The following is a 15,284-nucleotide window of genomic DNA, read 5'->3' as shown; positions in this document are numbered from 1 at the left end:
AGACGAGAAAGGTAAAAGATCTGACATTTACACCAAGTGCAAACTCTAAGGCCAAAATGCAAACTTCTTACCTGTCTACGCTCAGTCTGAAGAGGAGGTGGTGGAGGACGAGCACAATCACGGTAAAGCATGCGTAGTCTCTCACACTGTACCTCCACCACTGAGAGGCGCTCACCTATAATGCAACAAATATTACATCAGTGGGGTGTCTAGCTGTGAGGTTGGCCTGTATTTTCCAACAACCCTAAAAAAGCTTAGAGCCTTTTCATGGCAGCTCTTTTTCAAAAATATTTTTTTTTTTTTCATCATTTATTTTGCTAAGAGGTTATATAAAACATAGCATTGGGTGTTTTCCGTGAATGCTTAGAGTGCATTCCAAAAATGTATATGTATATTTTAATTTCTCATTAAACATAAAGAAAACTGTTACAAACTGTGTGACATGTAACCTACCTTGTCATACCATTTGGAAATGAATGAAAAATGCAAATCAGACTAAAATAAAAAGATACCTAATGCAGCCACCACATCTAAGGATTGGAAAGCTGCAAAATATTACATATTGGGTTTGGGGTATTAACATTACATAACAAATTCAGCTGAATGAGACTAAGTACTACTAGTTAAGCGAGTAGCATGTTAATCATAACTACTCAATCTTTGGTATGAGAATTTATTGTTTTCAGATATAATACGTTTCAGTACTCACCTGGACTACACTCCTGTGCCACCAAATTTAGCACTTCTACAGCAGCAGGACACTGCTGTATAAACTCTTCACAGAAGGAGCTGTCTTCTAACAGCTGTGCCATGACCAGACAAGCTCTGACAGAGTAAAAGATGAGATATGGTTACACAGTAGCACTGAAGTAAATGTAAATTTAATTAAAAGTTCTAACATCTCCAAGTACTATTTCATTTTCTATTATCTGGTATATCCTAGTAACAAAAAGGATATTTTAAATGAACATTAATTTGCCTTTGAGCCTGTGTATTCCGAAATACTGCATGCTCCTAGACGGAACTACTGGCAAATAAGAGACCAATACAGTGTTTGCCCCCTTTTACACAAAAGCACCTTCGCATGGTGGCTGGGAGTACATAAAATAATGGAAGATGTGGTTGCGCAGTGAGTGAATTTTCCAGGACAAAATGAAGTTATACACTGGAAGTGCACAGAAATGTCAGAAAGTACCAGGCATTGATTATGGGGAAGATGCTGTTGACTTGCATGATCAGTGACTTCTGTTCATCTACCTTTGGTGTCACTTACCCAGGACAAATAGGCATCTAATAAAGCTATAACTAAGAGCCTGCATATCGCATTTAAAATCCGGTTGTACTAAGAGCTCCCAAATATTTCTATCTTTACAGGAGCCCTTAATATGAAAATGATCAAGTATTTTTAGGAAGTTAGCATTTCCCGCTATTTTGGTAATGTTTACATTTAAAGTATTATTTACATGACTTTCATCGTTGTAACCTGCATAATGTGCAATGTTTTAATCATGGCATTTTCCCTGGAGAACCTCCCTTTTATGCCTAAATCCATATAGCTGACCATAGAATAAGCAGCCTTGTGGTTTGCTGCTTAGGCTATATAGAGAAAATAAAGTACTTAACAAATTTTTGTGGGTTCATGCTGAGCCACAGATGCACACCAAGAAAATGAAAGCAGAAAAACACAAACACTTTGCAACAATACTAAGCAGGAAGCATATGTATAAATAAGCAAATATCTATAAAATAAAAACCTATACAATCCCTAGTAATAGAACCTGTAGGGTGAAACAGTACCAAACAGCAAAAATTATTTATCTGCACATTTGTCTTGATAAAAAAAAATGGATTTTTGTAAGATCTTACCGTAAAATCCTTTTCTCTTAAGCTCATTGACAGACGTAGTCTTCTTGATTCACAAGAACTGGGTTATGTTGTCTCCGCAGGAGCAGGACTAGGCAGAAAGAAAAAACGTTCTGGCTCCACCTTAGGGGCAGTCCCTGAGGGTATATCCTCCCTCTCTCTGCTACAAGGCATCAGTTCTGTCACAAAGCAGCAACAGAGAATTTAACCCAACCCAACTCAATGATAGAGGGGCGGGTACTACGTCTGTCAATGAGCTTAAGAGAAAAGGATTTTACGGTAAGATCTTACAAAAATCCGATTTTCTCTGTCGCTCATTTACAGACGTAGTCTTCTTGATTCACAAGAACTGGGACATCCAGAAGCAGTGCCACAAATGAGGGGTGGGATTGACCAAAATCAAAATCCAATCTAGAAGGCCCAACCGGTGCCAAACTAGAAGTTTTAAAGGCTCATTATAAACAAAGAATGAGACTCAAATGAAAATTTCCAACGGAAAAAAAAAAAACCCTCGAGGCAGACCACTGGTCTCCTCAAATGGCGGCCTGCAAAACCTTGCGGCCAAACGAGGCATCAGACAATGCCATTACATCAACTTTATAATGTTTTGTAAAGGTATGCACCGACGACCAGGTAGCCACCTTGCACACCTGGACCACTGACGCCTGATGGCGAAAGTGGAGTGCGCCTTAACAGGGAACGGGGGCTCCCGACCCTTAATAGAATAAGCCTGTACCACCGTCTGCCTGATCCATTTGGAAATAGTCGCGGCAGATGCAGGCAACCCCTTTTTGGGTCCATCCGGGATCACAAAAAGTGAATCCGTCTTGCGAAACGAGTCTGTCGTTTTCAAGTATACCCTGATCGCCCGGACCACATCCAAGGAGTGTAAAGCAAACTCCCGAGGATGACTGGGCTTAAGACACAGGGAAGGTAATACAATTTCATCATTCAGATGAAATTCTGAAACCACTTTTGGTAGAAAGGATGGATTCGGACGAAGAACCACCTTATCTCTATGAACCACCAGATATGGGGAACGACAAGATAATGCGGCCAGTTCTGACACCCTGCGTGCAGAAGTGATAGCCACCAAGAAGGCCACCTTCTGGGACAACGTAGGTAGAGGAATCTCCCTAATATCTTCAAAGGGAGGTTTCTGAAGAACCGACAATACTAAATTAAGATCCCAGGGTGGTAACGGCGCGCGCACTGGCGGAGCCAGATGTCGCACCCCCTGGATGAAATTCCGCACCAAGGAATGAGTAGCCAAAGGCTTCTGAAAGAAGATAGCTAATGCTGAGACCTGACCCTTGATAGTGCTCAAGGCCAGTTTCTGCTCAACCCCTTGTTGCAGAAAAGCTAATATTCGACTAACCGAATAAGACCGTGGACGGAACCCCAGAGGTTCACACCATGCAATGTAGGACTTCCATGTACGATGATAAATCTTTCTGGAAGTCGCTTTCCTTGCTTTAACTAGAGTAGGAATAACTGAAGCTGACAATCCCTTGTCCTTCAGCACCTGGGTCTCAATAGCCAGGCCGTTAAAGCCAGCGATCGTAAAGCAGGATGGAAGATCGGTCCCTGAGACAGTAGGTCCTCCCTGAGAGGAAGTCTCCACGGGACGTCCGCCACCAGTCTGACCACGTCGGCGTACCAAGCTCGGCGAGGCCAGTCCGGAGCTACCAGGATTACTGGAATTCCTTCCTCCTCTATCCTGCGAAGAAGTCTTGGCAGTAACCCGAGAGGAGGGAAGGCATACATTAGCTGGTATTGCCCCCACGGGGCGATCAGTGCGTCTGCGGTCTCTGCTAGAGGATCGCGGGAGCGAGCCACGAATCTCTGTACTTTCCTGTTGAATCGTGATGCCAACAGATCCACATCCGGGGTGCCCCACCGTAGGCACAACTGGTGGAAAATTTCTGGATGGAGGGACCATTCCCCCTGATCCAGAGTCTGACGGCTGAGATAATCTGCCTGCCAATTCTCCACCCCCGGAATGAACACCGCAGAGATAGCTGGAACAAATCGTTCCGCCCAGCGAAGAATGCAAGCCACTTCTTTGGCCGCTCGGACACTCTTGGTGCCCCCCTGGTGATTGACATAAGCCACGGCCGTGGCGTTGTCCGACTGGATCCGAACCGGGCTGCCCCGGAGCTGCTCGGTCCAGTGAATCAGACAAAGTCTGATCGCTCTCAGTTCCAATACATTTATCGGCAACCTGGATTCTTCCAGGGACCAAAGTCCCTGGACAGATAACTGACCGCGAATTCCTCCCCATCCGGATAGACTGGCATCCGTGGTCACTATCGTCCAATATATTGGCAGAAATGACTTTCCCTGGCTGAGCATCGGAGACCGAAGCCACCAGACCAGAGACTCTCTGGTCTGTTTGCTCAATCGGATCCGATTGTCCAGGGATTCCGGATTCCGATTCCATCTGAGAAGAATCTCTTGCTGAAGAATTCGGGTATGGGACTGGGCAAATGGGACTGCTTCGAAGGAAGCCACCATCAACCCCAGAACCCTCATGCAAGTTCGAAGAGAAGACCAGCTGTTGGATAGTAACAACTGGACTGCTGATTGAATCTTCCGGAGTTTCCCTACCGGAAGGAAAACTCTTGACCTGACTGTGTCTAGAATTAGACCCAGATATTCGAGCCTCTGGGTGGGAACCAGAAATGACTTTTGCTGGTTCACCAGCCACCCGAATTCCTGTAAAGAAATTATAGTAATTTCTATGTTTTGTAGCAGGGTCTGAGGAGACTCTGCATGAAGCAGGAGATCGTCTAGGTAACCTAGAATCGATATGCCTCTTTGGCGCAGTAGTGCCAACATTGGGGCCAATACCTTCGTGAAGACCCGAGGAGCCGTGGCGAGACCGAAAGGTAACGCCACAAACTGATAGTGGTTCTCTTCTACGGAAAAGCGTAGAAACCGCTGATGTCCTGCGAAAATGGGAATGTGAAGATAGGCGTCCTTGATGTCTATGGACGCTAGTACATCCCCTGGATGCAGGAAGGCTGCTACTGTGCGAATGGATTCCATCTTGAATTTCCTTATGTTGAGAAAGGAATTGAGTGCCCTTAAGTCCAGAATTGGACGCACTTTGCCCTCTTTCCTGGGTATTGTAAATAGGTTTGAATAAAACCCTTGAAAACGTTCTGTCCCAGGAACGTGGACTACCACTCCTTGTTGTAGTAAATCCGTGACTGCTCTCCGCAGATCTTCTAAACGATCCGGGGATAGTCGGATATTGGAAGGGAAGAATCGCGCCGGTGGGAGAGATCGAAACTCGATCTTGTACCCTGACCTTATGACTTCGCAAACCCACTTGTCCGGGATTCTGGAAAGCCATGGATCCGGGAACCGGCGAAGACGTCCCCCCACCCCAATTATGGGTGGGGGCGCACCTTCAGGCTTTGGACGATTTATCTTCAGGTCTGGAGGGGGCGGGCTTTTGCTTGCCCGACCAACGTCCCCTGAAGCCTCCTGAAGGAGCTTTGGAGGACTTAATTTTTTCACCCGCGGGACGAAAAAACTTTTTGTGAGCAGCGAAAGAAGGCCCTCGCCTTTGACGAGTTCCTTTACCCTTAACATTTTGCGGTAAAAAGGTGCTCTTTCCACCCGTGAGATCCTTAATGATCTCATCTAAGTTGGCTCCAAATAGACGCTCTCCTAAAAAGGGGATATTAGCCAATGCTTTTTTGGAACCTTGGTCGGCTAACCAACCTTTTAGCCACAGTGTACGCCTAAGAACCACTGCTGAAACTGATGCTCGCTCCAATAATGGAGTGGCGTCTAACGCCGCATCACACACAAACTGTAACCCCTGTATCATTTGTTCCAACAAATCCGATACCGCCTGAGGGACCTCTTCTAAGTCCCGGCGTAACCACTTGGTCCATTCAGTTACAGTCTGCGAAACCAGACCAATAGCAATTATTGGTCTGAAAGCTGATCCAATCAAGGAAAACATGGTGCGAGACATAGCTTCTATCTTGCGATCCACTGGATCTTTAAAAGACGGAGCGTCTTCTAAAGGAATAATCGTGGCTTTATTCAATCTAGCAATTGGTGAATCCACCACAGGTGGTTCTGTCCATTTCTTAATGAGGGTTTCCTCAAACGGATAACGCCTGTTAATGCGTTTAGAAATAGCAGAGGTGCGTTTTGGCAGACTCCATTCTTCTTTGATTGGATTGCCGAAACATTTGGGCAATGGAAAAACCTTCGCCACTTTGATGCGTTTTTTAGTCCCAAAAGGGATTTCAGTTTCAGCTATTTCCGACGGAATACCCTGTAATCTTAAGGTTTCTTGAACAGATACAATGAGTGCGTTTACCAACGCTTCCTCTCGGGCTATGGCTGATGCCGAAACATCCTCCTCACTGTCTGAAGAGACAGTACCCGAGACACCAATCCCAAATGAAGTACCTGCAACTGCAGAAATAGGCTCAGATTCTGAATCCGAAGTTTCAGATAATAAGGGGTAAGGCGGGGGTCGCTTTCTTGCGCCCTGTCCCTGACAAGCCACTTCCACCCGGGACACAAAAAGTTTCCATAATAGCTGACAAGGATTCAATTGTCAGTGGGGTGCTGGAGGATCCTGCAGACACCTCGAGGGGATCCGGTGGAGATACATGAGTGGCAGGGTCCATGTTAATTCAGGACACCTCTGCCAGAAAAAATAAAAAACTTTTTTTTTTTTTAAATAAAATAAAAAAATACCTCTTTTTTTTTTATGTGTCTCCCCCTAGCGCAATAGCGCCCCTCAGAGTACCTGCTTCTCGATCCCCACAGAGAGAGAGAGGGACCCCCAAGGCTCACCACCCGATGCAGAGAAGTTTCCAACCAACTGCAGTCAGCGTCTGTCTTTTACAGACTGGAAAGAGCTGTGTTCGTTTTCCCGGGTAGAAGGACGTGGCTCCGCCCCCTGTGTACGCCTTGCGGCGTTCCCAGCTCTCCACGAGGTAGCTGGGCTCATCAAACATGGCCGCCCCCATACGGGAGACAATAGACTCCAAAAACATGGCGGCCGGCGTGACCTGAGGACATTCATGCACCCGGTCTACGGGAAAATGGCGGCGGACTGCCGAAATCGTTTTTCCCAGCACATCCACCTGCATCTCTGCTAAGTGGCGGTTTATCGATCTGCAGGAGGTACACTACAATTAAGGTAGGATTATACCTCCTATGTCTGCTGTAATACTACAGTCTGCTGGGTAGAGTGTTAGCTCTCAAACCAAGTCCACTTCCCACCAAACACATACTGTATTTACAAGGGGGACTTTTAGTGTCAGATATATACTGACCATGTATGGAGGGGCCCATAATTCATACTGCCTCATAACGAGGAAAAAAAGGGAACGTTTACTCACCATACCGAACCGACAGGCACCCTCTCTTCACAATACCCTCTCCACCGGGGTGGGGGGTTGTGGACCACTCCAGACGCCTCGACTCTCTGGTTCCTGGCGTCCAAGCGAGACTTTTAACTCGCAAGGTCAGTCCCTCCGTTGGGACTCCGTCGCGGCCGACCTAGCGCGGAGCTCTGGTCTGCACGCGCTCGTAGGCAGAAACCGGGGTGACCACTGGATCTCAACATCCAGCCCGTCGCCCGGCCCCGCATACTTACTTGAGTGTGTCGCGGCCGACCAAGCGCAATGCAATGGTCTGCGCGCGCTCGTAGGCCGGCTGGGGTGACCACTAGTGTCGCCCAGTCCGGCGTTTTTGCTTGAAGATCTCACAGGAAAAAACACTGGAGAAAACTACCTAAAAAATATTTTTTCTAAAGAAAAAATCTTGCCAGGACCAAAAAGATCCCAGCAAGGAACTTAGGTCATTACTCCTGACTAGACAGAAAAAAACTGATGCCTTGTAGCAGAGAGAGGGAGGATATACCCTCAGGGACTGCCCCTAAGGTGGAGCCAGAACGTTTTTTCTTTCTGCCTAGTCCTGCTCCTGCGGAGACAACATAACCCAGTTCTTGTGAATCAAGAAGACTGCGTCTGTCAATGAGCGACAGAGAAATAAGTATTAACAAAGCTTTCTTGGCTGTACTGTGGATCACCTATTTTTGTACACCTGTGGCCCAAAGTCAGCTTATAGCAGGCTATTGCCTGCTATCTGCTAACAAAGCAGAGCCGCTCCAGGCTCTGGAAGGATCCCAACAAAATTTATAGTGGCTGATTGACAGTTAGCTTCGCCTCTCAGTGTGCAGCTAAGAGCTGAAGCGAGCTGTGTCCAGTCCCTCACCAGTCTGATGTTCCAATGAGCGCTGGAGCAACAGAGAGGAGAGTGGTGACTGACAGTCATCACTCTCCACTCAGAGTAGACCACGTGATCAGCTTTAATATAACTATCTTTGAGGTTGATTTACTAAAGGCATTTGCTCTAGATCTGAGGGGAAGCTCTGAAATTAGGGGAAGCTCTGTTGATTCCTATCATCCAATCATGTACAAGCAAAAATGCTGTTTTTTTTATTTTCCTTGCATGTGATTAAGTATTTTTTGCAAAGTGAAGCTTTACCTCATTCACTAAGCTCTGGAGCAAGTGCACTTGTAGTGCACAGTATAGTTTCCTTTAGTAAAATCAGCCCCATTGTCTATTTTTCTTGCTACAATGGAAAAAAAGGAAGAAAGGAAAAAAAAAAAAAAAAAAAAAGAACTGAACGATGAGCGGTCCTGTAATCGTCAATGTGGGACAGCTGCAGCATAGAGGTGAGTAGGGATGTTTCATTTTTTTTAAATTTTTTATAAGCCCATATTTTTCCTTTAACCACTTGCCGACCGCCGCAAGTACATATACTGCAGTGGTCAACCCCGTGCAGGCAAAGTGACGTACCGGTACCTCACTCGCCTGTGAGTCAATAGGGGGCGAGCGCGCGCTGCCGGAGGCGCGCTCCCGCCCCTGCTCATTCACGGACACCTCTGCGCAAGTGACCGGCAGATCCGATGTCCGCCGGTCACTCGCGAATGTCAGTTACAGAGGGAGAAAGGCAGGCGGCTAATGTAAACAAAGCCGCCTGTCATTCTCCCCTGTGTAACAGCACAGATCATACGGTCCTGCTATGGAGGACCGTAGATCTCTGCTGTTACACACACAGCCACATCCCTGCACAATAAGAAACACGCCCCTAGGGACACACTTAACCCCTCCTTCTCCAATAAAGTTAACCCCTTCCCTGCCAGTGTCATTTTTACAGTAACAGTGCATATGCATAGCACTGATTACTGTAGTAATGTCACTGGTACCCCCAAAAGTGTCAAAAATGTCAGTCAAGGGTCCGATCTGTCCGCCGCAATGTCGCAGTCCCGCAAAAAAAAAAAATCAAAGATCACCCCCATTACTCGTTAAAAAAAAAAAAAAAAAAAAACAACAAAAATGACAAAAATCTTTCCTGTAGTTAGTAAACGCAATAACTTTTGCGCAAACCAATCAAGATACGTTTATTGCGATTTTTTTTACCAAACATATGTAGCAGAAAACAAATTGGCCAAAAATTTTGATTTTAACATTTTTTTGGGGAATTTCATATAAAAAAAATGTGAAAAATATTGTTTTTTTTTTTTCAAAATTTACGCTCTTTTTTTGCATGATCAAAAAATCGCACAGGTGATCAAATACCACCAAAAGAAACCTCTGTTTGTGGTAAAAAAAAAGGACGTCAAATTTGTTTAGGTACAACATCGCACGACCGCGCAATTGTCCGTTAAAGTCACGCAGTGCCGAATCGCAAAATAGGGCCTGGTCAGGAAGGGGGTAAAATCTTCCGGGGCTTAAGTGGTTAATGTAGTCTGTGGCACCTTCAAAGTACATAGAGTACCAAAGTGGTGACTTTCAGACAGTTGCTATTTGCATACTCATAGGGACACCTCCTACACTGGGGCTAGGATACGTTATTCATCCCCAGTTGTAGAATTGTAAAAAGGAGCAGAAAACATTCATGTTTTACACAGCCAAGAAATAATGGGTGATCCGGACTGCAGAGACAAATGGAGAAAAATTATATGTGCAGATTGCTCCTGCTGTCAGCCAACAGGTCCTGATACCTAACTCCCAATTTCTAGTGCCGCCATGGGTACACAATTAGGAGGAAACCTATCTTGCACATATAGCAATACTTATTGGAGTTATTGAAAAAACAAAATGTGCTGTAATAAAAAGCAAACAATGGCAATTCTTAACACAGGTGCAACAATGTTGAATGTAGTCTTCTTACCTTGTCCTGATCTCTGCAAGAAGCCGAACTACTGCCATAACTGGAGTTGAGGCGTCTCCTGTTGCAGGAAGTGAGGTATGAATAGACAGGCATCCCTCCTGGGGAAGTAACATGGACTGGACTGCCTGCACTACCTTCTCAGTAATGGACAGTTTATGGAGAGGCAATGCCTGATGGGGGTGAATGTTGGTGCGGCAAAAATCAAGCAGTTAGTTTCTAGGAAATGAGGGGTGTCATTAACTGGAGCTTTAATTTACTGTTTAACTCTCCACCATAATCACAGGACGATTACAAGAAGATATTCAATAAAAAGGTGTACTGCCCTCTCCTGTCCTGCCAGACTACTCTGGATGATTCACAGGTAAAGCAGGAGCCACAGCGGACCACCATTTTATGGGAAAATGAGACACACTGCCCCTGTCTGAATAATGCCACCAGTGGATGCCTGTGTCTCTCCCATTGGAAAAAGATGTTTAACCAATAAGATTGTACAAAACAGGTTTTTTTGCCAGACACTCAAGCTACCTTATTCAGACAGATAAGCAATGCATCTTATTTTTATTTTTTTTATTTTACAAAAAAATAAATAAAAAATAATGAACCACAGTACACTCTACTGCGTCAAACATTTCTATATAATTAACAATGGAGAAAACTGTCATATCAAATAAGGCCTGGAACCTACACAGCACTATATTTAACTAATATACACTGGGATAACCAATGACAAATATATATATATCTCTCTCTTGCAAAATGACAGTATGACACCATAAATTTGATATACGGTACTCAGTACTTACTATTCTAAAGGTCTGTGAATAGTCTGACACTGCACATGAAATACATATAGCAATCAGATGAGAACATAGATTATCGCAGAGCTGGACAGATTAATTTAGCACTCAGGAGTTCTCCGATACAGCAGCTGCTCTGCTAGCCCCTCCTTTCCTCTTGGCCAATCACTGAAGGCTTTGTATTATGTAAACCCATTCACTGGCAGACAGTTGTTTAAAAGCCGTAAGAGGAATTTTAACTTCTGCATGGCACAACACAACTAAAGAAAGTGGGGGGAGGAATTAACAAAGACTATAGCAAGCCAAAAACTGTGCTAATTTCGAATGCCTGCTTAATTAGCGTTTGCTGTGACACACACCAACTTGTCAGCTTGTTGCACGCTGTTGGTGGTGACCAAATTTGTGTAAAAATTTCAGCCCAATTCTGAGATCATGTTTCCTCCTACATTTTCTCCCTTCCTCTACTTCCTGCACTGCTACATTTACTGGCCATCAATACACCTCGCACCCGCTTAGGTGAAATACTGATCATCATTTTCTGCCCCTCCTTACTACACTATTTATGCCACTTTGGTAATGGTGTATATTTTAGTACCGTTTTTGAATTATAACATTTGCGCAAGTTCTTCATTATTTTGGTGCTCGCCATCAGACATCATTAGAAACTGTCCCACCACACTTTTAACGTGATTTGGTGTGGCTGATGCAACATTTTAACAAATGGAAAATGCAACAATGTTTACAATACAAAACGGATGTGTTTTCCCTTAATTCCCCCTAGTATTTGATTTTAGGTTTGCTTCAAAGGAGACCATTAATGACACAAAAAGCCCGCGGATCGACCTTTGTTAAGCTACAGTGCCCATACATGGATCGAAATTTAGACAGTCCCTGCTGAACCAGACTAATTTCAATCCATGTAAGGCTGACTCTAGGCTGAATTCACACTGCAACAGAGAGGTCCGCTTCGACAGGTCCCTGTTGCCGGCTGTGGTAGTGGACAGTGTGGTGCTTAATTCAGCGCATCATAATTTTTTTTTTTTTTCAATGTTTTGTATGAACTTTATTTGAAGTGTACAAAACATACACTTAATTCATGGCAATATACAGCAACGCAATGTGATGCCTTGCTGTAAATTGCTGTGTGTTGTGTGCATATCTGCATTTTATCGCAGCACTAGGCTGCGTTGCACTTTAAATGGGACACATGGGAAACAATTGTTTCCTGCGTATTCCTGCGGTAAAACATCTGTCACCGTATATAGTGTGAATTCACCCGATTCACCCTATGACCTCTGTGCTTTTGCCTGCAAAGACCATATGGAAAACCCAAAAGACACATACAGGGAGATTTACTAAAACTGGTGCAGATGTGCATAGTAAACAATCAGCTTCTAAATTCTTGTTCAATGAAGCTTTGACAAACCCCAGCAGCTGATTGGTTACTATGCACAGCTGATCCAGATTCAGTGTGCACCAGTTTTAGTAAAACCCCCCCTCCCACCTCATTGTTTTGCAGGTGTACATGCATGCATTTTTAGTGTCTAGAGTTTACATTAAAATAAAAATTCTGCTGTCTCTGTTCCACTGGGGAGATTTATCCTCACTTTTTGTCATGGACACAACAGTAAGTGAGGAGGGATTTTGGATTTCCAATTACTTTCTGCATAGTAACAGAAGGTCAATATTACAAATTGAGAGAGAGACGGAGGTTCTAACCCTACACTACTCTATCCATAGCTAAAAGAAAAAGAAAAAGAAAAAAATTGTCAATAAACAAACTAAGGACGAAGTTAACATAGTGCCCAAACTTGGATTCCTCACGAATCCATTTGGACACCAGATGCAAGGATTATTAGCCCTGTATAAGCTTTAATTTGCTTTAGGCTTCATGTACACTACAGCTCCAAAGCTTGAGTTTAGGAGCCTTTGGTGTTTTTTTTGCCAAAGCTCCTAAACTCAATCCCACAAAAGCCTATGTGTCCATGTACACATAGGCTTTTACCAGAGCTTAGGCACTCTTGCAGTTAGAGGAGCTTCAACCTCCCTCAACCTCCCTCTCCTGAGCGAAGAAGAATCGCATTTAGTAAAGGAACATTTTGACTGCAGGACGTCAGAAAATGCAAACCGTGGCAAAATGGTGACGTGATTTTGCGGCAGCCAAAGTAGGCCATGTGTACATGAAGCCTTAATCTTTAAGTTCAGAGTGGCAAGACAATAAGTGTCAGGGATAGGTAATAGTTGAGGGGGAGCATGGGTTCTTCGTATGAAATTCATGTTTAAATATTTCATGCCAAACATTTTACTAAAAACCTAGGGCATACTGCTTATACGTTCAAACATGTTCAGAGGTGTTCTGCTGACCCAAAACCTTGGATGTTTCATTATTCTAATTCTCACTTTTCCCGTTAAAACCGAAGGGGTGTGGAGCTCCAAGTCGGAGCTGAAGATGAGACTACAGTGTGTATTTGTACATGCTGTATTTAAGAATTTTGTTTGAAAATATTTATTGGCTCCACCAAATATACAGCAGTCCCTATGAAGAGGGATACTTGTTTTAGTCTTTAATAACGAATTTCATGGAGCATTGAAGTACACTAACCCACAGTATCCAATAAAAATTGAATTTTTGTCTGTTTTCTTTTGCTTTTTGTCTAATCAAGCATCTTTACATACTGCTAGCCTAACCTTCATCACAGCAAAGTGTGTGTGTATATATATATATATATATATATATAATATATACATACACACATATACACACACTTACATATACACACATGCACATAAAAACAGACATAAATATGAAAATAATACACAGACTAAATGTGCCACAACAATGTTTATATTTACTACGATGGCGATCTTACCTCCGAGCGAGGAACACAGAGCCTAAACAATGGAATTGCCAGCGTGTCTGAGGCCTTTGAGGATTTTCTAAAATCTAGGGATGGAAATTTCACAGTTGCAATACCCTCTTGTTCATTTATAGATACAACCACTCCAATACTCCCAGAAATTCCTTTACCAAGCACCTAATTAAAAAAAAGGATAAATACAATCTGAATGTAGGTTGGCAGGCAAACACAAGCAGCAATATAGAATTTACCCTCAATAGAACTTCAGAAATTAACACATGCCTTTCATTAAAAACATTAATTTTTTTTTCTATTAAAAACAACAAACATGTTATACTTACCTCCTTTGTGAAGTGCTTTTGCACAGAGCAGCTCAGATCCCCCTCTTCTCGGGTCTCTGGAAGGAGCTCCTGGCCCCTCTCTCTATCCTGTTGAGTGCCCCCACAGTAAGCAGCTCGCTATGGGGGCAACCAAGCATCAGCTCTGTGTATCTAATCAGACACGGAGCTGTGGTTCGCCCCCGCCCCTCCTCCTCCGATTGGTTTAGTTTGATTGGCAGGAGTGGGAGCCAATGGCGCCATTGCTGTGTTTTAGCCAAACAGAAGACAGTCCCAGATGGCACTCGTGGACATCGCTGGATAGAGATGGGACTCAGGTAAGTATTAGGGGGGCTGCTGCACACAGAAGGCTTTTTATCTTAATGTATAGAATGCATTAAGTTAAAAAACCTTTTGACTTTACAACCTCTTTAAGGAAACCTGATAACTACAACAACCAAATGAGGGGACAGTGTGTGGTCACTCCTCCTAAATGGTGTGACCACGCACCTCTGAAACAGCACAGGGATAGAAGACCCAACCCACAATGACCTGAAATCTGTGGTGCTTGTATGTGTTTATGTTGACTGGCTGGAGAAGAGGTGCAGCACAGGGAAGGAAACAAAAACCGACCACCAGAACCCTGTATTTACGTAAGTATACTCGATGTTAGTGTGAGGAAAAGGGTCCTGAAATTTAAGTGCACTAAAAACAAATATATCCTTTAAAGCCAGGTGGGTTCAGACACCATTATTTTAAACTTCAGGTTTATGCGATCAGGTAATTCGCTTATTGGCAGCAATACCAGGTTCAGGATAATCACAAGGTAGCAAAAGGTATAGATGTGAAAAACCTATGTATGTGTAAACTAAAAAACTAGGGTAGGAAACGGCACTGGTGCTTATCAATGGAGGCTTGGTTGCAGGCAATCTTCAGTACATATGACAACATCTTGAAGAAGTTAAATCCGTATTAAATGGAAATGGAATGGATGTAATAGATTGTTACAATAACCAAGCTTTTTTTTTTTTTCCAAGCTTTAAGAAAAACTGCTTCATCAGTGACAAAATAAGAAACTTACATGGCATCAGTGATTGCCATGTAAGTGATCATCCTAGGGGACTTTTTAATTTACACACAGACGAGTGAAGGAATACTCTCCCCTCTGTGGCTGGGGAGATGGTATTGATTTTTTGTCTTGAGGATGTACACTGGGACTGGG

The 15,284-nt window shown here is 43.8% G+C and overlaps 1 protein-coding gene across 2 annotated transcripts in view; it reads right to left on the bottom strand.

Annotated features, from left to right (window-relative positions):
• The window catches only part of HECTD4 (HECT domain E3 ubiquitin protein ligase 4), a 335,164-nt gene that overhangs the window by 85,995 nt on the left and 233,885 nt on the right, over window positions 1-15,284 (bottom strand). For both annotated transcript variants that reach the window (XM_082265115.1, XM_082265116.1), the window contains exons 42-45: window positions 13,758-13,922; window positions 10,091-10,260; window positions 710-825; window positions 72-175 (exon numbers count right to left, since the gene is read on the bottom strand). In XM_082265115.1, coding sequence (XP_082121241.1) covers window positions 72-175; window positions 710-825; window positions 10,091-10,260; window positions 13,758-13,922 — 555 coding nt within the window. The remainder of the gene's footprint in view (window positions 1-71; window positions 176-709; window positions 826-10,090; window positions 10,261-13,757; window positions 13,923-15,284) is intronic.

Source organism: Pelophylax lessonae (genome assembly GCF_965119305.1).
Source record: "Pelophylax lessonae genome assembly, chromosome: 1".
NCBI lineage: Eukaryota > Metazoa > Chordata > Amphibia > Anura > Ranidae > Pelophylax > Pelophylax lessonae.
Note: the sequence above shows the minus strand (reverse complement) of the source record. Positions and strands in the feature narration are given on the sequence as shown.